Source organism: Meriones unguiculatus, chromosome 6, assembly GCF_030254825.1.
Source record: "Meriones unguiculatus strain TT.TT164.6M chromosome 6, Bangor_MerUng_6.1, whole genome shotgun sequence".
Classification (NCBI taxonomy): domain Eukaryota; kingdom Metazoa; phylum Chordata; class Mammalia; order Rodentia; family Muridae; genus Meriones; species Meriones unguiculatus.
This window is the reverse complement of record NC_083354.1, coordinates 113,341,920-113,368,139: the sequence shown is the minus strand read 5'-3', so window position 1 is coordinate 113,368,139 and position 26,220 is coordinate 113,341,920. Positions and strand designations below refer to the sequence as shown.

The following is a 26,220-nucleotide window of genomic DNA, read 5'->3' as shown; positions in this document are numbered from 1 at the left end:
GACCAGGCTGACCTCGAAATCACAACGTCTGCTTGTCTCTGCCTCCCTGTGTGCTGGGATCACAGGCGTGTGCCACCACGCCGGGCTGGTCTTCGTTATTATTCTCTGTTTTTTTGAGACAGGGTTTCTCTGCATGGTCTGGGTGTTCTCGAAGTCTCACTGTGTAGATCAGCCTGGTTTCGAATTCACCTGAACAGAGATCTGCCTGCCTCTGCCTCCCAAATGCTGGGACTAAGGGCGTGCATCACCAACAAACCACTTCCTGTCTTTATTTATTAGTAATTACAATTAGAATGAATTGTCATGGCATATAAAGTTCGGGGACCAAAACAGGTAAGTTCATAAATATGTTTGTTTTCTGCTTCTTTTCTTCAGCTAAGTCCTTTTTTGTTCCCCATCTTGATTAACAGCAAAATTTAAAGACAAAACTTCTGACCCATTGACCAGCAAGTAGTTGTGTAAGAAAGATGTCTTCAAAATTATAACCTCAACCCTCAGTCTTAGACCTTAGATTTTGCTCTTTCTGAAACATTTGTTCCATGTTTAACAGAGCCATAATTATTTTATGCAAGAACTCTGTATTTCTCTTACTCTAAAAGCCACAAGGAAGGGACTGTGTGTTGTATGATTCATACTGTTGAATATGATGCCCATAAACAACAAGAGAACTTTAAACTGATAAAGATAAAACAGTGCTTGGAGTTTTGTTAATTATTCCTCACTTGATAAATGACCCTGGACATACTCCCTCCAGTGTATGTTTACTTAAGGCCAAACTAATCCTGTCCTGAAATACGATTACCCTTTGGACACGCTCTGGTTGTTCATTGCCTTCCTGTCCTTAATAAAATGCTTTCACTTTCCTGCCCTTCAATAAATTACTCAAGGAACCAGACACTTTTCTGGACAGTCTCTGTTTGATAAATGATCATGTCATGCTATCGCTTAGAGGAGTGCTGCAAAATTCTGAGCTGCCAATTCCCTTTCCCCTGCAGGCCAGCACCCTGCTCCTGCATGGGTGTCTGCCGTAGGCAGTGCTCTCTGCTTTAATGATGACTGTGATGAACCTGTGTATCTGAGCAGCACGCTCCAATCGTTATGGGAAATGTCTGGCCCAACTGTCCTTACTAAGTCTAAAGACAGCCATTTGTCATTTCTCTGACTGCCTGTCATCATCTGCCTGAGAAAAATCTATAAACTTTAGCTTGTTCCTGACTAAAGTGTGGAATGGATAAATTTATCTTTGGGCCATGCTGCTTGCCAGGATCAATATTGAGCAGAGGTTGAATAAATTAGAAACTAAAAAAACATGACAGGCTATCGTGGTTTGTTCATTTGTGTATTATAAATCAAATGTTTAGTTTATATAAGAGGCAAGCATGTCAAGTTTTTCACTTTTCCCATTCATTCTGAAGATTCTATACCTCATGATAAATGGTCACCAGAAAGCCAATGAAGTAAATTACTAATGAATCTGACTGTGAGATGAACTCAGGTCATTTTATTGATTTGGCAAACTTTGCAGACATATAAACTGTAAGCAAAGATTAAAGACTTTTTTGTTCTTCAAGTTCTTTTTTTTTTGCACATGCATTTGACTTTTATAGTGTTAGCAACTTGGATAATGTTGGTCTAGTGAGGCTCATGCAACTTAAATGTAAGTTGAACTGTAAATCATTAAAATGTTTGGTGTTTTTATATATCAGTGCATGCCTGTTTAAAGAGGTTTAAAGAGGTTGCAGGAAAAAGTCAAAGTGTCATTTAAAGTAGAGCCCCATGAGTTAAAGAAGGCACTATCATCATCATCATCATCATCATCATCATCATCATCATCATCATCTCATCATCATCATTGTTATTATTATTTGGCTTAAAACTTATCTTCCAGGGGCTGGAGAGATGGCTCGGTGGTTGAGAGAGAGCACTGACTGCTCTTTCAGAGGACCAGGTTCAATTTCCCCACACCCATATGCAGCTCACAACTGTCTGTAACTCCAGGGTCTGACACTTCCACATAGACAAACATGCAGAAACCCTCTTTCCTCTTCTCTGTAGCTGACCTTGGGACCTACTTTATTGGCCAAGAAGTCTGTCATCTTTTGCTAACGTTTTTCTCAATATTCTGCCTGTGATCCCACACCTTCTTTCCCTTTTTCATTTTTCTCAACAAAGGAAGAGTGTTATTTTTGGGTACTGGCCATCTTCTCTGGGGTTTTCTCTCTTACATCCTCATGTACGGCCTTCCTTCTCTGGCTCTTATCCTTTCTTTTACCATCATCTGTTGACAAGTGCTTTTTAAAATTTAATGTGCATTAAGAATCAGGACGGGAGCCTGGCAGTGGTGGTGCCTGCCTGTAATCCCAGCTCTCCGGGAGGCAGAGGCAGAACTCTGAGTTTGAAGTCCAGTACTGCTAGGTCTACACAGAGAAATTCTATCCATAAAAACAAAACAAAACAAAACAAAACAAAAAAACAAAAAACAAAAAAAAGAGAGAAAAAGAAAAGAGAGAGAGAGAGAGAAGAAGAAGAAAGAAAAGTGACAGTACTGTAAAACCTCCTCATAGCAACCAAAATCTTCAGGGCCTGACAGTGCCCATTGAGACGGGAGAAGATGCTAGACCATCAGGGTCCATCAGAAACTCCCTTCCTTTTCTATACCTGACATCTTCTCCTTCAAAAACAATGTTTCATTCCCTGCTTCGTAGAAGAGGGTGCATTCACAGTTAGAGACAAGCTTTCCTCCTGTAGCCCACCATCATGTCCACTGTCTTAATACTTCCTTCCATATTTGCATCCATGACGTTATTTTCACCGACAACCATTATGCTGAAGGGTCGTACATTCATCTGACCTCAGCACTATATGTAGCCTCACACTGCCAACTGTTTATCTGGTGTTTTCTGGAATGTTTCAAAGACACTTTAACTCTGCATGACCAAAACTCAGGGTGTACTTGTTCCCCAAACCTGTCCCTAGAGTTTTCCACGCCTGTACCTCTGCTTCATACGCCCTGTACCCAGCTCAGAAGTAAGTCTTGCCTGCTTTATTCTCCAAAAGGATCTCTGGTTTGCTGACTCCATTTCCACCTCACCTGCCCAGGCTTCCACCACTTCTCATTTCTTAGTCTGGACTCTTCCTAGTCCGTTCTTCACAGCCTAGTTAAGCAGGATCTTCTCAAAATGCTGACATCTAATTACTTCATGCCTTCAGTGGCTCCTGGTGCTCTCAGAATAAACAAACTGCTGCAACAGTCAAGGCAGCTGGTCTGCCCACAGCTTTCCTTAGGACTGTCTGTGTGTTTGCCTTAGGGAGGCATTTCCGTACCTTAAGTCTTTTCTAAGAGCTCACTTGAGCTATCCCTTCTCAAGGAAGTCTGGCATCCTCACAAACTAATATAAATGTTCCCGTTACAAGCTTTCGGGACAGGTGCTTCCTCGGGCACTTGTGCCAATTTTATTTCCCCCTAGTGACCACGTGCTTAGTGTTTTCCTTCCGATTACCACTAAGAGCTCCTCAGGGCAGGGGACTGTGTTTCACTCTGACTGCTGTCTCCGACATTGCCTGGCTAGCACTGCCACAAAGTAAAATTTTCACTGAATGGACAGGAGATAAAGGAATGATGGAGGGGCAGAGGATCTGATCTTAGAAGCAGCATAGGAAGAGGGAGACATACAGAGGAACTGATTTTGAAGTTGTTCTGTACTCAAGGATGGACAGACATGGGAAGAGAAGGAAAGGTTTCTTTTTCTTGTGCTTCCTCTTGTGCCTCTCAAGCACCCTTTCACACTTTTTATTTATTCTTGCCTTGAAGTCCCACCTGGATTGGCTTTGGAGAGATGAGGGCAGGCTGAAGGTAACATGGCTAGGACTCCCTGAGAGCTGTAGACCTGGAGAGGGAATGGAAGGGGTGAAGTTTCTGCTTGGCCATGCTCTAAATCCCAAAGGCCGTGCCTTGGCTCTGCTGTACTCACTTCCCTAGTGACTCAATTCTCTTTTGCCTTCTTTTTTTCCCACAGATCTCCAAGGCAGCCTTCAGTCTTTGTAGTACTTCTGGTTTTTTGTTGTTTTGTTTGTTTGCTACATGTGTTCTTTGAGGGTTTCTCTGTGTAGCGTTGGCATTGGCTGTCCTTGAGTAACTTTGTAGACTGGCCTTGAATGCACAGATGTTCCTGCCTCTGCCTTTTGGAGTACTGGGATTACAGTCATGAGCCACCACGCCCAGTTTACAAGTGTTCTTTTAAAAGTCCTCTTAAATAGCTAGTTTTCTTCATCACTGTTCAAGCTGCAATTCTGACTGGAAGACTGAGTAACAATCATTCTAAAAGATCATTATTTTCTCCTTCCTTCCTTCCTTCCTTCCTTTTTTCTTTTTTTTTCTGTTTCTTTCCTTTTTTCCTTTTCTGTTTCTTCTTCTTTCTTTCTTTGCTCTCTCTCTCTCTCTTTCTTCCCCCTGCCCTCCGAGATAGAGTTTCTCTGTGTAGCTCTGGCTTTCCTGGAACTTACTCTGTATACCAGGCTGTCATCAAACTCACAGAGACCCACCTTTGCCTCCTAAGTGCTGGAATTAAAGCCATGAGCCACCACCTCCTGGCTATTATTTTTCTATTTTTTAAAAAATGATTTTTTTTGTGCCAAAATATACTGTAAATATTATCTTTTTTACTGTATGATACTACATAAAAATCCATGGACAAGACTAACAGAATTTCTCATTGTACTGGGTAATCTGTTATGATTATTTAATAAGATGAGTGACCATATAGTCCACCTGTAATTATATATTTGAATTTAAATTCTGAATTTTTCTTTTTAGAGATAATGTAAATTGTCAGCAGAAGCAATCGTTTATCATTATGCTTCCCTGTGTGATAACTACAGTCAGCGTTTTGATGTGTTCTCTGTGGACTCATTTGAGGAACCTACTGGTAACTGTACAGAAGCAGCTGCTCTCTAAGTGCTGAACAATGCAGGTAATTATCACGGTGCTGCTCGTTTTCTCTAACGATGGCGGTCTTTTCCCCATGGCACAACGCTGTCTGCTGCTGACAACCTTTTGGGTAGAAGTCAGTGACCTTATGCATGGCATGAGAGATCTCTTCCCCAAGGCATAGGGTTTATTACTACCAGTAGAGTAAGGCAAAAAGAATAGAACTTGAAGCCATAATACAGAGATCTCCAATTCAGAAGTTAAATTAATAATTTAATTTAGAAAAAATAAATTAATATTCAGATGTTTGGCTCAGTCCTTTCATTAATCCTTCAGAGGAGTATTTAAATCACAGAAGCATGTTCAGATATGTCCTGGGCAGGGTCTGTATTCAGATTCCAATAAACTGAGCCTAGGCATTTTTTGCACATTTTTTCTGATGGGTTCATATTTTATAAGCAAACTTACATTTTTTCTTGCATATTTTAATATTCCTTCTTTGTTCTATACTTTTGCCATTTTAACTATACTGTGATGTGGAAGATTAATTTTTCTTGTCCTGTCTTTTTGGATATGAATTTCTTTCACTAGATTTGGAGAAAGTTCTGGTATAATGTCATTGAGTAAGTTTCTCTGTGCCTTTAATCTTTTAACTAGGATAGAGTGCTTAACATTTTATTCTTGAACCTTGAAAATCTATGGGTTCTATCTAAAAATACATCCCAATACACCCACTCCTCTTCGTCTCCAAGCAACCATCTTCTCCTTTTTTTCAAATACATTATCTTACTTCTTGTCTGTAATAGCTTCACAACTCATATCTTTGCTTTCATTACTGACACTCGTTTTTCATACAACAAGACAGAAATCCTTTTGAAAAATAGTCGTTCCAGTGATTATCTCTGCTCTTAGAATTAAGTCATGATGATGTCCTGTGAGGACCCTGTGATCTGGCTCCCATGCCTTTCTTTCTAATCTCATAGTGTAGTGTTGCTTCTGTGTTACTGAACTTTGTGGGTACCTGCAATGTCGGAAATAAAGGCCGGCCCCTGGATCTGACCTCATTTTGGTTTTTTAGACATTACAAATTGTCCCACACAAGCACATCTGTTACTCCTTTTGCCTGGCATGTTCACCCTCTAGCTTTCTTCTTTCTTTTCCTTCCTTCCTTCCTTCCTTCCTTCCTTCCTTCCTTTCTTTCTCTTTTCTTTTTTTTTTTTGAGGCAGTTTGCTCTGTAGACCAGGCTGGCCTCTAGCTTCTATTAATAATGCCCCATTGTCTTCCAGGTGTTAGGATTATAGGTGTGTGCAACTGTGCTCAGCTCAGAACTGAATCCTTCCTTCCTCTGTATAGAAGTGTCCACCACATAGCTGAATAAATGATCAGGGTAATGACGTGGTATGGTACCAACTGAATAGAGCGGGTACTGTGCTAGTGCAAATCAGAATAGGCTTCTGCCTCTGTACTCATAGCAACAGGGGACAGCTTGGAGTGATGATAGTTCCTAGAGACTCCTTCATTGGGGGAACGGAGTTAAAGAAAAAGAAACTTTGTTTCAAGAAGAGAAAGTTTGATGGACAAATTCAAGCCTATAGCACATCTGATTGGTGAAATATGGAGGCCTGGAGGAGAAAACAGGAAAAAAGACACAAATAGTCATAGTTAAGAAGTAGAGATTCAGAGGCATGTTAGGATAAGTACAGAGTGGTTTTAAAGCGACACGTTTCGTAAGTGCTCAAAGCCACAACCCATGTAAATCCTTTGCAGCCTCCTGCCGCATTACCTTCACGTGCACTAGCTGGTTGTCAATGGCGATCAAGTGATTCAGGTTCTCCAGCATTTCCAAATCTCTTATGTCATCAATGTTATTGTTGCTGATATTCAAAATAGAGAGGGATTGCTGGAAGAACAAGAACTCAATTAGCATGTTAGTCGTCTAAATGCTATTTGTAGGAAGCAGAAGTCTCAGGCCCTTAGAAGCCTCAGCGCAGGCTACTCTGTAGACAGGAAACAAAAGCCATGGGGATTTTGTTCCAGAGCCTTGTTTTCATATGGAACAATTAGACTCTAGTGCATGATACGGCTGACTTCTGCCTCCAGTTCCCTATATGAACACTGTGTTCCTCCTCCAGAACACACCACAAATTTACAACGTAAGGAAGCTACAAGTTCAAAAGAAAAAAAAGTACAACCAGTAAAAATAATTACTCAGTGTAGACAGAAATGCTTATTGCAGTTTAAGCATATGACTGTTCTATGGAAAATATCCCACAGAGAAGAAATCACATGACCTGACATGAAAGAATGTCTGGTTTTCATTTTTATCTTTCCCTCTTTAGTTTTTTCTTGACAATTCATTTGTTCAGAGGCACTTGAAATAATAATTTCTGTGTTAGCTGCTAAAATGAGAATGTAAATCCACTATATGGCAATACAAAACAAGCAATCTCAGCACCTGAGGCTTGGGAATCTCTGTCAACTCTACCCACCAAGACAACCGTGCATAGCCAACCTTCAGAAAGTTTCCTGGCATCTGAAGTCATGTTAGTCTCTATTATTTATACAATGTAGTATATGTCATTATGACATTTCTGTGCATGACATAATGGACTTCGGTTGTATTCACCCACCTGCTGCCCTTTTCTGACCCTGCTACTAATACTTTTTTAAGACTTGAGATAATTGAAAAAAATGATGCTTTAATATTTAGATTTCAGAATCTGCTTGAATCGGTGCAAAAGCTAAACTAGCAAAATGTTTACAGTGATGTTCTGTGATAAAACTGAAACAAGAATGAAGCTATGCCTCTCTTAGACACTGGGGTGCTAAGCACTGCTGCAATCTGCCAAGGTCATTATTCCTGTTAACAAGTCCCTAAGGTCTTAGTTGGGCATTCCTTCTGTTGGGCGTTTTCCTGTCCATAAGCAGAAGACATAGGCGATGGTGCGCTTTGACTCCTAACTGGCGGCTGTCAGACTTTGTTTCTTGACTACCTTTAGCAAAAGGTAGTCCAAAAGGCCTACCAACTACCTAGCCAGATTACCCGTATGTCAGGTCTGCTGCTTCACACTCATGGACATCTCGAGAAACTAGCTACACAATGATGACTGCTAATTGCTCCACTTCTGAAAGTGCAGCACCACTTCAAATAGTTTATACCAGGCATTTTGCTCTCGCAGACCTCTGTGAACTGTGGATGACCTTCAGCCCTTTCCGCACAGGCAAGAGAGGAAGTACTTTCTCCTCTGGTCCCAGCAGTGGAGCACTGCCACTGATGATAAACAGGCAAAGCAGTGCTTGGTACAAACCCAGATCTCCACTTAAATGCAAAGTGTGCAAACGCAGACCTTCATTTGCATGCAAGGTGTGCTGTGATTAGTCTAAACATCCTCTTTGTTTACTGAGACAACTGGGAGACCCCCTCCTGTGTTCCTCACCTGCCACACTAGGTTCCCTTTTCTGGCCCATTTGCAGTATGAGCTGAAATGGTAATGCAAGGAAGCAGCAGAAAGGGCAGAGCAGCAGCACCTGCCATAGCTGCGCCGTCGGCAGGTGGAGCTGCAAGAGTGGCCATGCAGCTGGTTGCCTGCTGACAGCTACGGAGGCGGGGACACGGGGGAGGGGGAGACAGAGAGATGTGTAGCAGACAGAGAGGATGGGAAGCTGAAGCTGAAGGGCACTGTAAAGAGCCACAGAGGACTCCATAGAGAAACTCCAGGACCCGGGCACTGGAAGAGTTCTCAAGAACTGCCACGCCTTTAGTCCTCAGATCTCAGACATCCTGACCCAAGAGCTGTTAGGCTGGCCGCGGCTGAGGGTTGAGGAACCCTGATACCCAGACCTTCGCAGAAGCTGCCACATCAGCTGCATCAAGAGCTACAGCACCATAACTTCACGAGAGCAGTAATGCTTAGAGATATGAGGGTCCCCAGACCCAAAGCTCACCACTGTCCAACACGGAGCTACCGAAGAGCCTCTACTCTCCATTGCTAAGGAGGCTGTGGCAGAAGGATCACAAGTTCAAGGCCTACCTGTGGTAGATCAGTCAAAGCCAACTGCGGGCAAATTATCGAGCCCTTGTCTCAAATAAAAAGAAAGAAGCTGCTGTGGATACTAGAGCAGTGACAGAGCTCTTACGTAGCAGGCAGAGTCCTAGGTCCAGTCCCTGGTACTGGGACTAACAAGACAAAATGCCCGCCAGAGAGCACACTTGCAGAGCTTCTCCATCCTTGTTTTTACCCAAAAAGAACACACGCCCCCAGCAAACTGATTGGTAACGTGCCTCGTTGTCCCTCAGTGGGGTTGGTCTAGTTGTAGCAGTTGAGGTTGAGATGTGGCTGGTGACAGCTCAGCAGAGTCCGTGGGTGAAGGTGGCAGTGACTGGGGCACTTCTTTCTTTCCTAACTTGAAAGGACCACTTCTCAGTTGTCTGAGGACCATATTCCTTCCATTTCTGGGTACTCTAAATCAAAACTGATGACATCTGTGCAACTGTGTCCTATTTACAAGCCTCCCCCCCAGAAATGAGGGAGCGTGACAAAGACCAATACGGTTTTAGGATTAGCAGTGACTCTCAGCTGTGACAACTACATCTCAGGTTAAGACTGGCTGCTGGGTCCTCAGACCTGGTTTGTGCCCAAACCACAACCCCAAGGTTTCGGAGGCTGACACCAGCCTCAGGTTGTATCTGAGAAAACCTACAAATACTTGCTAAATACTTGTCTACTCCCCTTTTCCTTAAGATTTCCCCCAGATTTAAAACCTTGACAATCAGCCATGCCCATATTATGGGCCTGTGTTAGAACTTCATTTCACATAACCTGCTCACATTCTTTTAGTCCTGCTAGTTGGAAGATGTAGGCAGCACTGCCCTGTTCATTGTAATATCGAGAGACTGCTCGAGAACCAGCATCAGCTTGTAGCCTTCAGTGGGCAGAGGCAGATTCTGTACGCTCCCCAAGTACCCCCTCGGCACCTCCTGCTCCACCGTGGCTTAGTCATCATTGCACTTCCGTCCCAACATTTGATATGGCCTTACTGCCAGAGAACGAAGAGTCCTTGGGTCAAACAGAAGCTTTTCTCCCAGAGGGAGCCTCTGACTTTCAACATGAAGCTCCCTCAGCTCTTTTAATCCTTCCAGACCTTCTATGACCGCAATGTAATTGCCTCCCAGATACCTGCAAAACAGATATGGCTTCAAATAGATTTTCTGAGAACGCTGTCGACTTCAGGGATGCTAAATATATAACAAGGGGGGCAGGGGAGATGGGCACTGGAGGAATAACTTGCTTTGCAAGCAGGAGAGCTCTAGTTTGAATCCCTAGAACCACCTAAAGCTGGTCTTGTTAGTGAGCACTGGCGATTGCAGAGTTTAGGTGAGAAGGGAGGTAGAGACAGAAGAACCCTCAGAAGCGTGGGTCACAAAGGAGGCTCTGTCTCAAACAAGGTGGGGGTAAGGGGTTCTTCTCTGGCCTCCACACACAAGAATGTGTGTGTATACACAAGTTCAATGTGTGTGTGTGTGTGTGTGTGTGTTCAGAGGCCAAAATAGGGCCTCAGATCCCATATAAGCAATTGTAAGCCAATTATGGGTGCTGGGACTCAGATTCTCAGCAAGAACAGTCTGTTCAATTAACCTCTTAGCTATCTCTCTAACTTCCTTAGTAATTATCAGTAAATTTTTTTGGTTGTTATTTGTTTTCCAGGCAGAGTTTTTCTGTGTAACCCTAGCTGTCCTGGTGTCCTGGAGTCACTTTGTAGACCAGACTTGCCTTGAACTCACAGGGATCCACCCGCCTCTGCCTCACTGAGTGGCAGGATAACAGGTGTAGGCCACCGTGCCCAGCGATCAGTATTTTCTAACAATCAAATCTGTATCAGTTTATGACCATAACCTTTTAAAATCAAGGCCTTTTTCTGATTCTGAAGGGCACAGCACTTACTTGAGTTCCCGGGAAACAATTTGAGCAAGAGTACTTATGTGAGAATGCTTTGCTTGCCCCACCAGAAGAACAGTCTATCAAGCTGTGTCAATTTTTGAGACAGGGCTTCATTCTGTAGTCCAGGCTACCCTTGAACTTCTGGTAATCCTCTTGCCCCAGCCTTCTGCAAGCTGGGGTTACAAGCATGAGTCACTATGACCAGTTTATCAGTTTTAATAAGACAGAAGTTTCTTGTATATGACTATATTACATATAACAGAATAAAATTAAAATTTAGGCCTGGTCCATGAAAGCTAAACATTCAGTTTAGTTTTGCAACCTAATGCAAACCTTGGAAATGCTTGCCTGTATAGAGTATTCACAAGAATGGAAAAAAAAAGCAATTAACAGGATTAAAAAATAAAAGCACTTACAGTTTTTCCAGTTTCCTTAGTGTCCTGAGGTTCTCAATGCAGGAAATGCAATTGTTCTGCAGGTACAAGTGGGTGAGATTTGTGGTGTAATTCAGGTTAATGATTTGACTAATGCGGTTATCATATAAATATAAAACACTCAGGTTTTTGCAAAGAGAGAGGTCATCCTGAAAAGACAAAACAGGTCCTATTTATTTCCCCCTGAAAACTTAGAAGTTGGGTTTTAAAGTTTTTCACTTGGGCATTTTACAAATCTCCCTAAGGCTCTTATAAAGTAACATTTCTTGCCCTTAGCACAGTCAAAATAAGACTGTAATGATCACAAAACAACTTTGGGCTTTAGAATTCTGTTACTGCATTATAAAATTTCATTTCTTAAGAATTTCTTAAGCACTTTTCCTGGGAAGCAATTAGACTCTCCTGAAAGATGAAACAGTGAACAAATTACTGTCCAAACATTATAAAGCAGGGCTCAGTCCTTCTGTGGGATTGGAAATCTACTGTCACAGTTTATACTAATGAAAACTAGAAATCATCCAGTTGTTGAGAGCTGGGTGTGGTGATGCACTTTAAACTCAGTGCTGGAGAGGCTGAGGTAGGTGGTCCTCTGTTTAGTTCCAGATTAGCCTGCTCTACGTCGAAGGGACAGCAGACATCTGCTAGAAAGCCACAGAGGAGAACTTTGCCTGGGATAATCTCCAGAGGAAGATTCAGTTCTTTGAATCTGGCTGGATTCCTAGAGACTCTGTAGACCTTGGAGCCATGGCAGCCAGGAACCCAGAGCAAGGAATGATGCAGGAGCTGCTGAGACAGTGAACCACAGTAAGCCACCCCAAAAGACAATTTTAATTATATAAACAGGCTTTTTCTGCATTAAAAATGGGAAACTCCATTTCAGATCACTTGAGAACAAGGGAGTTGAGGGGATAGAAAGGTTGCTTGAAAAAGCCCTTGCAGTACTCATTGCAATTATGACCACCACTGTAAACCCCTCTCTAATGACAGCTGCAATCGTTATAAAGCTGTACAAGAAAAATTAGCTATGATAATACAAAGGCTTGAGAGACGAGACAGAGGAACTAAGAGAACAGAAAATGTTTAATTGTAGGACAAGAGACAGAGGAACTAAGAGAACAGAAAATGTTTAATTGTAAATGTTTGGTACCTAATGAAATAGAAGATCAAGGTACACAGCCCTTTGACAATGAGTAAGTAGCCTGGCTCATTGGAGTAGAGCCCAGCCTACTGGCATGGAGTTTATGTGTGGATTCATAAAGATCTAATTGTACCTTGATAAACAGAAAGGGAAAATAAGATTAACTATAAGACACTGGACTGTAAGCAGGGGATGGTAGCTCACACCTTTAATCCCAGCCCTCAGGGAGACAAAGGCAGGCAGATCTCTGAGTTCTAGGCCAGTCTGGTCTACAAAGAGAGTCCAGGATAGCCAAGGCTACACAAGGCTACTCTGTCTCAAAGAAACACACACACACACACACACACACACACACACAGAGGCTTCAAAATGAAAGGCACGACTCAAGGAGATAAGGAAAGAGCAATGCAGACAGTGCAGAAAGCAGATCCTCCTGTATGGGAGACAGCTTAACAGACCAGCTGAAGAGGAACAGATCGTCCATCAGAGTTGCAGCCTAGAAAACCTTGATGCTGAAATGGACTGTTGCTGAAGGGCAGATGGTTAGGACTGCAGTTATGGAGAATCTTCACATCAGTGTGGCTGAGTGGATCTTCATTAAGGACATTCGGACTGTTAAGTTTGTGGGATTGATAATTGTTTCAATTGTAAAATTTAAACTGTGTGCAATTCTTAGCTTAAACAGAAAAGGGGAAGTTGTAGAGGAATTTTAATTCAAACATGGCTGTTCTGGCTAGAGATCACATCCAAAGATCTTCTAGGTCTTTGTGATCTGGCTGGAATACTAAAACACCTTAATCCAGGGGACAGAGGCAAAGGGATCTGAGTTTGAGGCCAGCTGGGATAGAGCGAGTTTCAGGTAAAGAAAAGCTTAGGTCCAGGCATGGTGGTACATGCCTTTAATCCTAAACATTGAAGGTAAAATATAGTTTGTAGAAGGAAGCACCCGTGTATGAAAATGTTATCTATTCTAGTTCCCACCATTTGCCTGCAAATTTCATGATTTCCTTGTTTTTACTTGCAGTGTAGTATTCCATTGAGTAAATGTATATCCATTCCTCAACTGAGGGGCATCTGGGCTGTTTCCAACTTCTGGCTATCAGGAATAAAGCTGCTACAAACATGGTTGAGCAAATGTCCTTGTTGTGTACTTGAGCATCTTTTGGATATATGCCTAGGAGTGGTATAGCTGGATCTCGAAGAAACACTATTCCTAATTGTCTGAGAAAGCACCAGATTGATTTCCAAAGTGGTTGTACAAGTTTACATTCCGACCAGCAATGGAGGAGGGTTCCTCTTTCTTCACATCCTCTCCAGCATGTGTTGTCACTTGAGTTCTTGATCTTAGTGTAAGGTTTAATTCACACTAAGGTTTAATTTAATTTAATTCTGATTTAGTGTAAGGTAAAATTTCAGGGTTGTTTTGATTTGCATCTCCCTGATGACTTAAGGACATTGAGCATTTCTTTTAAGTGTTTCTCTGCCATCGATGTTCCTCTACAGAGAGTTCTCTTTTTAGCTCTGTACCCTATCTTTTTTCCATTGTATGGTTTTGGCATCTTTGTCAAAGATCAGGTGTCCATAAGTGTGTGGGTTTATTTCTGGGTCTTCTGTCCGGTTCCATTGATCCACCATTCTGTTTCTATGCCAGAACCATGCAGTTTTTATTACTGTTGCTCTATAGTACAACTTAAGATCAGGGATGGAGATCCCTCCAGAAGATCTTTTATTGTAGAGGATTGTTTTAGCAATTCTGGGTTTCTTGTTTTTCCATATGAAGTTGAGAATTTTTCTTTCCAGGTCTGTAAAGAATTGTGTTGGTAACTTGATGGGAATTGCATTGAATCTATAGATTGCTTTTGGTAAGATGGCCATTTTTACTATGTTAATCCTGCCAAGCCATGACTATGGGAGGGAGTTCTATCTTCTGATACCTTCTTCTATTTCTTCCTTCAGAGACTTGAAATTTTTTTTTTTTTTTTTTTTTTTTATGTCTTTGACTTGCTTGGTTAGAGTTACACCAAGGTACTTTATGTCCTTTTTATGTCCTTTGTGGCTATTGTGAAAGATCATCCTGAGTGAGGTATCCCAGAAGCAGAAAGACACATATGGTATATACACACTTATGAGTGGATATTAGACATATAATATAGGATAATCATACTAAAATCTGTACACCTAAAGAAGCAAGGAAGAAGGACCCTGGGTAAGATGCTCAATCTTCATTCAGAAAGGCAAGTGAGACAGACATTGGAAGAAGGTGAAAATAAGCAACAAGATAGGAGCCTACCACAGAAAGCCTCTGAAAAACTACCCAGCACAGTATCAAAATGGATGCTGAGACTCATAGCCAAATTTTGGGCAGAATGCAGGGAATCTTACGAAAGAAGTGGGAGATAGAAAGACCTGGAAGGGTCTGGAGCTCTACAAGGAGAACAACAGAACCAAAAAATATGGGCCTAGGGGGTCTTCTCTGAGATTGATACTCCAACCAAGACCATTTGTGGAAATAACCTGGACTCCCTGCATAGAGGTAGCCCATGGCAGCTCAGTCTCCAAATGGGCTCCCTAATAAGGGGAACAGGGATTGTCTCTGACATGAACTCAGTGGCTGGCTCTTTGATCACGTCCCCCTGAGCAGGGAGCAGTCTGACCAGGCCACAGAGGAAGACGATGAAAGACAGTCCTGCTGAGACCTAATAGGCTAGGGTCAGATGGAAGGGGAGGAGGTCCTCCACTATCAGTGGACTGGGGAAGGGACATGGTAGGAGATGAGGGAGGGAGGGAGGAAGGCAAGGTGGGATTATGAGGAGACAAGGATGGGGCTACAGCTGGGATACAAAGTGAATAAATTGTAATAAAATTACATTAAAATATGAAAAAAGAAAGTGATAATTGAGTGGCAGAAACAGTGACAAATCAGAGAAAGACTTGGACAGAATAGTATATGCCCAACTCTCATGAGAGTACTTAAGGGTACAATGTACTTAAGGGTACAATGCAGAGAGAGAAGAGAGAGTTTTACCAGAACAGTAATAGACTGGTTGCAGAGAGAGAACTCAGGTGAAGAACGAATGAGCCAGAGAATGTGAAGGAGCCAGAAGATTACAGCAGATTGCTGGAGTTAGTTGGAGGCTAAGCAGAGCAATTCAGAGGCTGAGAGAGAAGCCAGATTGAGTAAGCCAGCTGGCAGAGGAGTTAGAGCCAGAACAGCTGAATTGAACTAGCCAGTCCAGAGTTTAGTAAGAGCTAGAAAGGGTGAGCTTATGTAGCAGTAAGTCTCAGAGACTGAAAACATTCTAGGCCTAAGTTAGATTGTATGAAGGCTAGAACCTTCCAGGACTAGGCCTAAGGTTAGCAGAAGGAGGCAGTAAGCCTCCTAGGGAACACTAAAACCAGGCAAATAAAAGCTCCTTTTACAATAATGTTACTGATCTGAATAATGCAAAACAAACTTTCATTTCTTTGCAGACTTTATAATAGTGAAAGCAGTTGTTCATTATGACCCACTATTGCAATTATTTAAGTAGCCTGGCAGGCTTGGTGGCAAAACACCTTTAATCCCAGCACGTGGGAGGTAGAGGCACTTGGAGATCTCTGTGAGTTCAAGGCCAGCCTGGTCTACATATAGAGTTTCAGGACATAGACCCCATCTCAAAAAACAAACAGAAACAAAAGCAAGCAAACAAAAAATATATAAATACATTCTGGGTTTCAGCAGCTAATTAAAATGATTGTCTCTGAGGAGATTTAAAAGTTAATGGTGTATTTTAAAAGGCTACTGTTTCCCTACCTATGAAGCAGCCCAGAGCAGTTAGACTAGAGGATGATAGAAGTTCTACCAGCCCTCTGTGCTGTCTGTCATTTAACAGCATGTATGGTACTCAGAAAGGGAAATAAAATGGACATCTGAAGTAGGTGCAAGGAGGGATCTGGATAGGAGAGGATGTAGGAAGGGCAACGGGGTTGGATGAGAGGAGAGAAACATGAGGTTGTACAACTGGATTCCTGAGGAAAAGGATCATCAGGAATGGTACAGAGGCTGCTTGTGGTGGTACTTGCCTGTTAATCCTAGTACTTGGAGGCTGAGACAAATATTATAGGTTTTAGTTGGGCATGGTGGCCTTTAATGCCAGTGCTTAGGAGGCAGAAGCCAGCCTGGTTTACAGAGTGAGTTTCAGCCAGGACTACACAGAAAAACCTTGTCTAATATAACTGACCCAGAATAACATGTATTTACATGGTCAAATTATAAGTAAAAACTTCATCTTTGAACTTTTATTGGAGAAAAGGGGTGACTGGGCATTGAACACAGGGCCTTGAATATGCTGAGTGCATATTGCCACTGGGTATATTCTTCCTACTACTGCTGAATCTTTGAATCTTATATGTATTTTTTTTCTCCCCTGATATAGGTCTCACTGTATAGCTCCAGCTGGTTTTGAACTTGAAATCCTCCTCTCTCAGTGTCTGAGTGCTGGGGTTATTGGTAAGTGACTAACTTACTTCATAACATTTTGATGTTACAAAGGCATTCCAAGGCTCGCTGGGTGGTGGTGGCTCATGCTTTTAATCCTAGCACTCTGGCAGGCAGAAGCAAGCAGATCTCTCTGAGTTTGAGGCCAGCCTGCTCTACAGAGCGAGTTCTAGGACAGCCATGGACACACAGAAAAACCCTGTCTCAAAAAGTCAGGGGGAAAACAAAGTATTCCAAGGCTCTGCAGTGGTACAAAAGCAGTAATTTTCCAAATCCTGTTTGCAGTGCAAATACAAGAGAACTCTAGAGAAACAGCAACATAGATCTAACAGATATTTATAAAACACAACATTGTATTTTACAGAAACTTAATATGCTAAGTACCAAAAGAAGGAAATTAAAATAAAAGAGAAACATAATATAAAGGTTCTGGTAAAAATACAGTTAACAAGTTTAATCAAAATAAATTATTATACTGGCTATGCTCTCAGACCTATAAAGTTTATATAGCTAACTGTGCAAAAACAAATAATTTAAAGTTCTTACAATTGAATCTATATTTCTGCCTGAAAAATTTATGTGTGTTATTTTCTTCAGGCACTGTGTAGTAGTTTCTTCTTTTCTGCCTTTAAGATTGCTGTGTTTAGCAATTAAATCCAATGTCAGTCGAACCATGGTTTCTGTATAACTTAAACTCTCAGTGAAAGCTCCATTTTGACACCGTGTCCAGAAGCAGGTTTAGGTATCGCTTCCAACTTTCTAAAAATTAAGAGGAACAAGGGAGTATTGTGATAAAGACACATTTAAGAAAGACAGAGTTACTTTAATGTTCTCATGCACAACTCTTTGGTCAGCAAGGCTGGTGGCATTTATGCCTTCTGGTATCTTCACATGTACAGTCAACTCTTCAGTAAAAAAAACAAACACTTACAACCAAGGCCCACAATCCTAGCACTTGGGAGGCAGAGGCAGGTGGGTCCATTGCATTCAAGACCAGCTAAGGCTACACAGTAAGACCCTGTCTCAAAACAAAACATTTGTGCGTGTTTGGGTATGTGTTTCACCAGGCTGTACCTCCCCTAAGGCAGTTGACAGCTGCTGGGGGTAAGGGGCTCATGAGGTCTCACTTCTCCCAAGGATCTAGAGGCAGTTAATGGAGGAGGGAGGCTCTCCCTCAGTAACCACTGCTGAGGTGCCCATGTTTTTTTTTCTGCTTAACCCTTCGTTTTGGAGAGCCATCTGATTTACACTGCTCTACAGCTCTAGAGTATTGTCCTGTGGTTGATTTTTTTTCTGATGCTGGATCTCTGGGTCTTTCTGTATTTTGCTTTTACACTGCTGCTTTTTGTTTTTGTCTGTGTTGTCTATGTTAGTACAAGGTTTAGTCTAGGAGTGGCCACTCCTGGACTGCACATTTTAATGTCATTATATGACTTAAATTGTTCTTCAGTGGGGCTTTGACATGTACTGATGGTGGCAGTGTGCCCACAGGTACAGCTCTAGCTCTGATATGAGCAATTTTTAAGTTGGGTTTTGATGTGCCTCTCTTGACATGCTAGAGAGAGTGAAGCATTTTCTTGTCTGCCTTTCAGAACTCTTATGTGCTAATTGCTGTTTCTGTATCATTGGTTTTTCCTACTGCGTTGTGATTTGACAGGGAAGTTTTAGAACTTGTGAGCATTTCTGCTAGATCATGACTCTTCTGTCACTCATTGATTGCATGTGTTATATTTTCCCCCTTGTCTTTGCTTTTTTTCTTGTTTCACTTGCTTTTAACAGTGAAAACTTTTTTTATTTTCGTCTTTTTTTTTTTTTTTTTTTTTTGGCAGGGGGTGAGGTAAGGGTCTTTGGAGACAGGGTTTCTCTGTCTCTGATAGCCTTGGCTATCCCACACTCCCTGTGCACACCAGGCTGGCCTCGAACTCACAGCGATCCTTCCTTAGCATCCAGAGCGCTGAGATCAAAGGTGAGCATTTCCACCACCAAGAATAGCTTTTTTTTTTTTTTTTTTTTCCTGAAAACAGTCAAATGTATTCTTTCCTTTCTGGCTTATGTTTCATGCTTTTTGTGACCTAGCAGTTCCTTTCCTACCCCATTTTTAAAACACTAGCCTAGTACTTTGCTAAATGAATTTTGTTTGTTATCTGGAATGCTTAACATGTATGAGTTGAGAGAGGCTTGAATGTGTATTTTTCCTTGTGGGAACAAGTTACCCAGTACACTATATAAGACTATTTTCTCTTCCCTTCATTTATACCTCTTTTGTCAAGGCAACACTGTTCATAAGTTCAGACCACTAACATTTCTTCACTTAAAATTTTTATTTATTTATTTTTGATTTTTGAGACAGGGTTTCTCTGTGTAGCTCTGGCTGTCCTGAACTCACTTTGTAGACCAGGCTGGCCTCAAACTCACATCGATCTATCTGCATCTACCTCCCTGAGTGCTGGGATTAAACCACCACGCCTGGCTGATTGTCCTGTCCTTAATGCTAAGAATAATTCTTTCTCCTCTTGAATAGGAAAAGGATTTTCACAAGGGAAACAGTCGGGCAGGCCCCTGGTCCTGCCCCTGCTGTGATTTCAAGTGTCTAACTTAGAATCATCAGTGTGCCAGAGAGCATATTTGAATAGCATATTCTTAATTTTCACCACAAATGAACTCTGTGTCTAAAAGCTGGTGCCTCTGGAAATCAATCAGATTTGAAAAGAAAGGAGGCAGCTGAGCTGGTGGCACACTTAGAATACCAGGATTTAGGAGGTAGAAGGAAGTTCAGGGGCAGCTTTGGCTACAAGTGAGTGTTAGGGTAGCCTGGGCTATATGAGACTGTTTGGAAAAGAAGAAGCAAACTTAACACGTTTTTAAACCAACAGAGGGCCAATGAGTGTAATTGATAAGCTACAGAAAAAATTTCCAGGGGCTTGAATATGGAAAAGAGACTCCCACCAACCCACAACATAAAATATTAAATAATAAACTGCTTAGAGCAGTTTATTAAAATTGTTTTGTCAAAACACCATTCATTTTATTATGACAGCACCAACTCAGACTTGACTGTTATTGTAGTTTCATTGTTTTGGGGAAATAATAAGCCCCAGGGGCTTAAACTGCACTTAGTAGTTGAATTTGTACACATTTTAGAACATCATAAAAAATAAAACAAAACAATAAGGTCAGCACTTGTGGGGGTGTCCTTGGTTTTCTCTGAAAAGAAATCGTTTCCCCATAATATCCCCCACTAGGTACCTATTATTTCGGCCCAGTTGCTGGAAGGCATCTTCCTAGAAGCCTACGGGATCACTTAGGGCTGCTTCAGGGCACTTTGAGAACCCATCTTGGATCCTCCGCCTCACCCCAGCTTCTGCAGAGCGTGTAGGACCGACATTTTCGGAATTTACGTTCCCTCTTGGGGAACCCCTGAGGTCAGTGGCCTCCAGATTCTCTAAATAGGGTTTCAGCCCTCAAAACTTTTTAAAGCTCCCTCGCCCCCTCCACCCTGCCTCGGGCCCTGCCTGCTGGTCCAAATGAGCCTCCCAGATTGGGTCTAGGATTCTAGATGTTTAGGAACAGGGCCCAGGGACCTGCATTTTAACCAGTATTAAAAGTCTGCGTGGAGAAATGTTCCTGGCTAGGGTTTCCGCGGGCGTCTCACCGCTGCCGGTTCCACTCCTGTCGTCTGTAACTGGTTTGGTCAGTGTCCGAATGAACCGACGGTTGCCAGGCGACCGAGTGCTACAAAGGGAAGCTAGGGAAGTCTCGCGATGTCCGGGAAGCAGGCAGGGGTGGCTCTGTAGATCACAAATAGTTTGGCTATTTGTGACTGAAGAGTTGACGTGGTGCACTGGTGGTCCCGAGAAAAGGCCAGTTAGCTTGGACAGAACAAGATTTGCGGCTATCATTTCCCTCCCTCTCCATCATCTTTCATTATTTTAGTGTCCAGTAACCACACCTGCCCCAGTATAGACCGAAAAAGGAATTGTCTGAAGGTACAGCCAGTACTCCACCTTTCTAGAATAAAACCTAAATGTAGGGAGATATTCCAGGCCATTCGCCATGACTCTTCTCACGGCGGCTGCTCGCCGTGATTGATCAGGTCAGGATCCTCGGGTATGCTCTGTTCCATTCTCCAGCTTTTGGGGTAGCAATAGCACAAGTTTTCTGTTTTGTTTTGGTCTTTTCAGACTGGGGTTGAGCGTGTGTGTGTGTGTGTGTGTGTGTGTGTGTGTGTGTGAGTGTGAGTGTGTGCGTGTGGGTGTGGGTGTGGGTGTCCTGAAAGGCTGTCCTCAAACTCAGAGATCTAACTACCTCTGCCTCCCAAGTGCTGTGACTAAAGGCGATGCCAACACTCCCCAACTTCCCTCTTACATTCTTATTGCCCCTTTATCTCAGTGTAGATGAGCGCAAACTTTGAGAAAGCCTTAATGTTGTATCTTGTTAGTTTTTATTTTCCTCGACAACTAGTATGAGGTTCTGTAGCTTAACAAGGATCTACCTGTGTCACTCATATCTACAAAACAAACAAACAACAGCTGAGGACAAACATTCTTTTACCTCACCATTGTCAGTGGGTAGGAAAGTGCTGTGTGTCCTAATACCCACTTGATAAATGTTTGTAAAATGAACACATAATGAAAGACAAGCAGGCTAGACCGAGTGCAGCAGCACATGGGATCCTCACTTCAAAGCCGGGTCTCCTCCCATCGTGTATCCTGACCCTTACCATAGAGTAGCTTAGGAAGAGGTGGGTGGGGCGGAGGGACCCTGACTTCATTCTCCATGTTGTTGTCTTAGTCAAGTCCATTTTCTAAGGAAGTCTTGGCCCAGTTCAGTTGAAAACAAGTGGAAATGCATGAGCTCGGGACACATCTTTAAGCAATATTTTTGCCTTTACTTACTTTGTGTGTGTCCATATACACATGAAGGTCAGAAGACAACCTAAGGAAGTCGGTTCTTTCCAGCATGTAGGTCTGCGGGCTCAAACTCAGGTCATCAGGCTTGGTGGCAAGCACCTGCATCCACCGAGTCATTTAGCAGAGGGCGTTTAGGATAAGGGGAGAGACAAGTCAGGGATACTCCCTGCATGTTAGGATGAAGATGGAGTGCGGGAGAGAGAGGTGACAAGGAATGTGAGGGGAACTGGGAAGGTCTGGTTTGCACCCTCTGAGGTGAGATAGCTTTTAGTAAAATACCCTAGACAGAAACTCATTGTTAAGCTGGGTGAGGGGGCACACACCTTACACCTAGCCCTGGGGAAGCAGAGGCAATGGGATCTTTGCGAGTTCAACGTGCCAGCCTGGGCTACAAAGCAAGTTCCAGGGCAGCCAGGCCTGTTACACAGAGAAAAATTATATTAAAAAAACATTAAAAAACAAACAGCCGGGGGCTGGAGAGAAGGCTCAGAGGTTAAGAACACTCACTGTTCTTCCAAAGGGTCTGAGTTCAAGTCCCATCGATAGTGAGACCTGTGCCCTCTTCTGGCCTGCAGGCTCATATGCAGGCAGTATACTGTATAAATAACAAATCTAAAAAAATAAAAAATAAAAACAAAAACAAAAAACCCAAAACAGCCATGTGGTGGTTTAATCCCAGTACTCAGGAGACAGAGACAGGCAGATCTCTGTGAGTTCTAGGCCAATCTGGTCTACAGTGATTTACAGGACAGTCAGGGCTTCACAGAGAAACCCTCTCTCAGAAAGCCAAAAAACAAAACAAAAAAGATAAAATTTTATTTTGAAACTTTATTTGTATCCTCTTCATGAGTTTGAAAATCACTGTGTGATTTTGTTTAAGATGAATTACTAATTAATATGAGTGTGTTTATGTATGTACATGTTCACCGTGGGTATGAATGGATGTGTGTGCATATGTGTGTGTGTGTGTGTGTACTTGAAGAAGCCAGAAAAGGGCATCTGAACCTCTTGAGCAGCAATTACAGCAGGCTCTGAACGCCCTAAGGTAAGGATTGGAACTCGGGCCCTCTGGAAGAGCAGGACATACTCTTTTTTTTAAATGTTTATTTGTCATTTATTTTTATGTATATGAGTGCTTTATCTATATGTACATCTCCATGTCAGAATTGGGCATCAGATCACATCATAGATGGTTGTGAGCCACCATGTGGTTGCTGGGAAGTGAACTCGGGACCTCTGGAAGAATGGACAGTGCTCTTAAGCTCTAAGCCATCTCTCTGGCCCATAGAACATGCTCTTAATTGCTTAGTGCCCTTGCAGTCCTCTGCATCTTGTTGTTTTGAGACAGGCTCTCCCACTGAATCTGGAGGTCATCCCCTGGGCTAGGCGGTCTGGTCAGTAAGCAGGGTCTGCTTGACTGGGGCTTAGAGATGTGCAAGGCAACAGCCTGCTTTTTACGCGGGTGTTGAGGATCTGACCCCAGGCCCTCATGTTTGCCCACCAGCACTTAACCAGGTCATCTCTCCAAAACCACTAACTAGTTTTTATAATGCACTTAGCGTAAGAGACCACCTTCTCTTGTAAAGATGTGAAATAGAGCTCCTGCCTAGTGGCACACTGTGAAACAATCTGCGCATTTTCCAGTGAGGAGGAAATTTGGCAGGCTACAAGAAATTCTTGTCTTCAGTATCCCATGTGAAAGTCAAGCACAAAATACTCCCGATCTACACTTGACAGGTGTTGGGGGAATTTGTATTTGCAAAAAGTCTTGAGGATCATTTTTGAAGCGTGATGCTAAACATCACACTTCAACTTGGGTTTCTAATAACCCTAGACAGAAACAGGCCTTGTCTTCCATAGGCTGGTCTACCTTTGTCAGGCAACATTTCCTGAGTTCATACCACACAGAACTGTAGGAAGCACTAAGTTGAACTTTGATGATTAAGTTATCTTCAGCAGGAAACCAAGAAGTTAAAAGGCCCAGAGAGGTCCATCATTAACACATAGAAAAATGCATGTCTGTTAGGCTTACTACTTTCTTTTGTTTTCATTAGGCAGGCACCTAACAATAGCCTCAGTATCCATGGCATCCCTGGTACACCTGCCCTTGAGTGTACCATTTGGCCAACCAAATGCACGTCATCCCCTTGAGTATGTCATAAAAGACTGTGGCTTCTGTTTTGATAGCTGATTCCTCTCACAGCGTTTGTGATAAAGCAAGCTATAATTTAGAAAAACCGGTTGACAGGGAAGAACCTGAGGAAAGACTCCAGCCTGTAGCTAGTGAAAACTTAATACATTTGGTTCAATGAGAAAACAACAACAACAACAACAACAAAACAATAATGACCCCTGTTTGAGCTATAAAGTTAATCCTTTCCAAGTTGAAGCTCACCTCTGGCAAACACTTCATTATAGTCTTGTGAGAAACCCTGAAGCCAAGGACCCACATGTCTTTCTTTTCTCTTTTCTTTTCTTTTCTTTTCTTTTCTTTTCTTTTCTTTTCTTTTCTTTTCTTTTCTTTTCTTTTCTTTTCTTTTCTTTCCTTCCTTCCTTCCTTCCTTCCTTCCTTCCTTCCTTCCTTCCTTTCTTTCTTTCTTTTTCTCTCTCTTTTTTTTCTTTCTTTCTCTTTTTCTCTCTCTTTTAAAAAAAGATTTATTTATTTTATGCATGAGTGCTTTATCTGCATGTACACCTGCATGCCAGAAGAGGGCACCAGATCACATTATAGATGGTTGTGAGCCACCATGTGGTTGCTGAGAATCAAACTCAGGACCTCTGGAAGAACAGTCAGTGCTCTTAACCTCTAAGATATCTCTCTAGCCCCTAGGACCAACATTTCCTTCCTTCCTTCCTTCCTTCCTTCCTTCCTTCCTTCCTTCCTTCCTTCCTTCCTTCCTTCCTTTCCTCTCTCTCTCTTTCTTTTTTTTTTTTTTGAAAGTGTTTTTCTTTTATTTACTCCCAAAGTTATTTCTGTCCCTGTATCAAGGAAGTAACCCAGGGGAAATAATTTTAAAAAGAAAAGCAAGATGAATCCGCAGTGCTTCCATAAGAAAGGGAGAGTGGTTGTTGTGCATTTCCACACTGGAGAGGTTTGTAGCTGACAACCCACAGAAAAATCTTAGGTTTATTCATTGTGTGATTCCTCTTCACTATTATAAGCCTTGCATACATCTCCAAGTGTATGTTGACTGTTCTTTCTTTTAATTTTAATTTTTTCTTCACAATTTATTCATTATATATCCCGATTGAAACCCCCTCCTTCAATTCTCCCTATTCTCACTCTCCCTCTGTTTTCCCCCTGTTCCCTTCCCCTAGTCCACTGAAAGGGGAAGTTCCCCACTATTGCCATCTGCCCATAGCTTGTTAAATCTCATCAGGGCTGCCTGGATCCTTTTCCTTGGTGGCCTGGCAAGGCTGCATCATCAGGAATGAGTGATCAGAGAGCAGTCAACTGAGTTCATGATGGAGGCAGTCCCTGCTCCTCTTCACTCAGAGATCCACATGGAGATTGAGCTGCCAATTAGCCACATCAGAGCAGGAGGTCTAGGTCCTCTCCAAGCATGGTCCTCCTTTGGGGCATCAGTCTCTGCAGGGTTCAGATCTTTTAGTTTTGCTGGTCTCCTTGTGGGGCTCCTGTGCCCTCCATGTCCCTCTATTCTCACCTCTTTCTCCCTCCATAAGACTCCCTGAGCTCTGCCCTAAGATTGGCGTGAGTCTCAGCATCTGCTTCAATCCCCTGTTGGGTAGAACCTTTCAGAGGACTCTATTGCACACTCCCATCCTGTTTCCTCTCTTCCACCACTTCTGGTGTCTATCCTGTTTGCTATTCTGAATGAGATTTAAGCATCCTCCCTGGGGTCCTCCTTGTTTAGCTTCTTTAGGTCTGTAGACAGTGATTCTATATTATGGCTAATATCCGCTTATAAGTATATACCATGCCTGTAGGACCAACATTTCTGGTTCATGAACTCTTACAGTGAAAAAAAGTGTTGATTTAATCCAGTGGGTTTTGAGGTGATTTGGAAATAATGGAAAATGCTTTTAGTGAGAGAAAGTGTAATCAGAGGGTTGGGTTTTGAGTCTCACTTTATAGGGCATTGTGAATGCATGTTTAGAGAAGAGATACACAACTGACTACAGGAGGTGGTAGGCGTAGAACAAACAATTTCCCAATGAACTATTTGTAGAAGCTGGACGCTCCAGAATTCCTTCTGGTTATGGAGGATACAGTTTCTGTTTTTGATTTCTGTAGCCCAGAGGTGATCATGTATTTGAGAGCCTCTGCAGAAGTCAAGTGCCTTTGTTGTTGTTGTTGTTTATTTTTTGTTTTTGGCATCATGTACAAGGCATGGGCCCCAGTAACAACTAATTTATAAAGAACTTGACTTTGT

The 26,220-nt window shown here is 42.4% G+C and overlaps 1 protein-coding gene across 2 annotated transcripts in view; it reads right to left on the bottom strand.

Annotated features, from left to right (window-relative positions):
• Ppp1r42 (protein phosphatase 1 regulatory subunit 42) overlaps positions 1 to 20,656 on the bottom strand; it is a 41,958-nt gene extending 21,302 nt beyond the window's left edge. For both annotated transcript variants that reach the window (XM_021644429.2, XM_060384610.1), the window contains exons 1-5: positions 20,569 to 20,656; positions 17,463 to 17,675; positions 11,284 to 11,450; positions 9,967 to 10,105; positions 6,712 to 6,828 (exon numbers count right to left, since the gene is read on the bottom strand). In XM_021644429.2, coding sequence (XP_021500104.1) covers positions 6,712 to 6,828; positions 9,967 to 10,105; positions 11,284 to 11,450; positions 17,463 to 17,591 — 552 coding nt within the window. In that variant the 5' untranslated portion in view covers positions 17,592 to 17,675; positions 20,569 to 20,656. The remainder of the gene's footprint in view (positions 1 to 6,711; positions 6,829 to 9,966; positions 10,106 to 11,283; positions 11,451 to 17,462; positions 17,676 to 20,568) is intronic.
• Between the last annotated feature and the right edge of the window lie 5,564 nt (positions 20,657 to 26,220).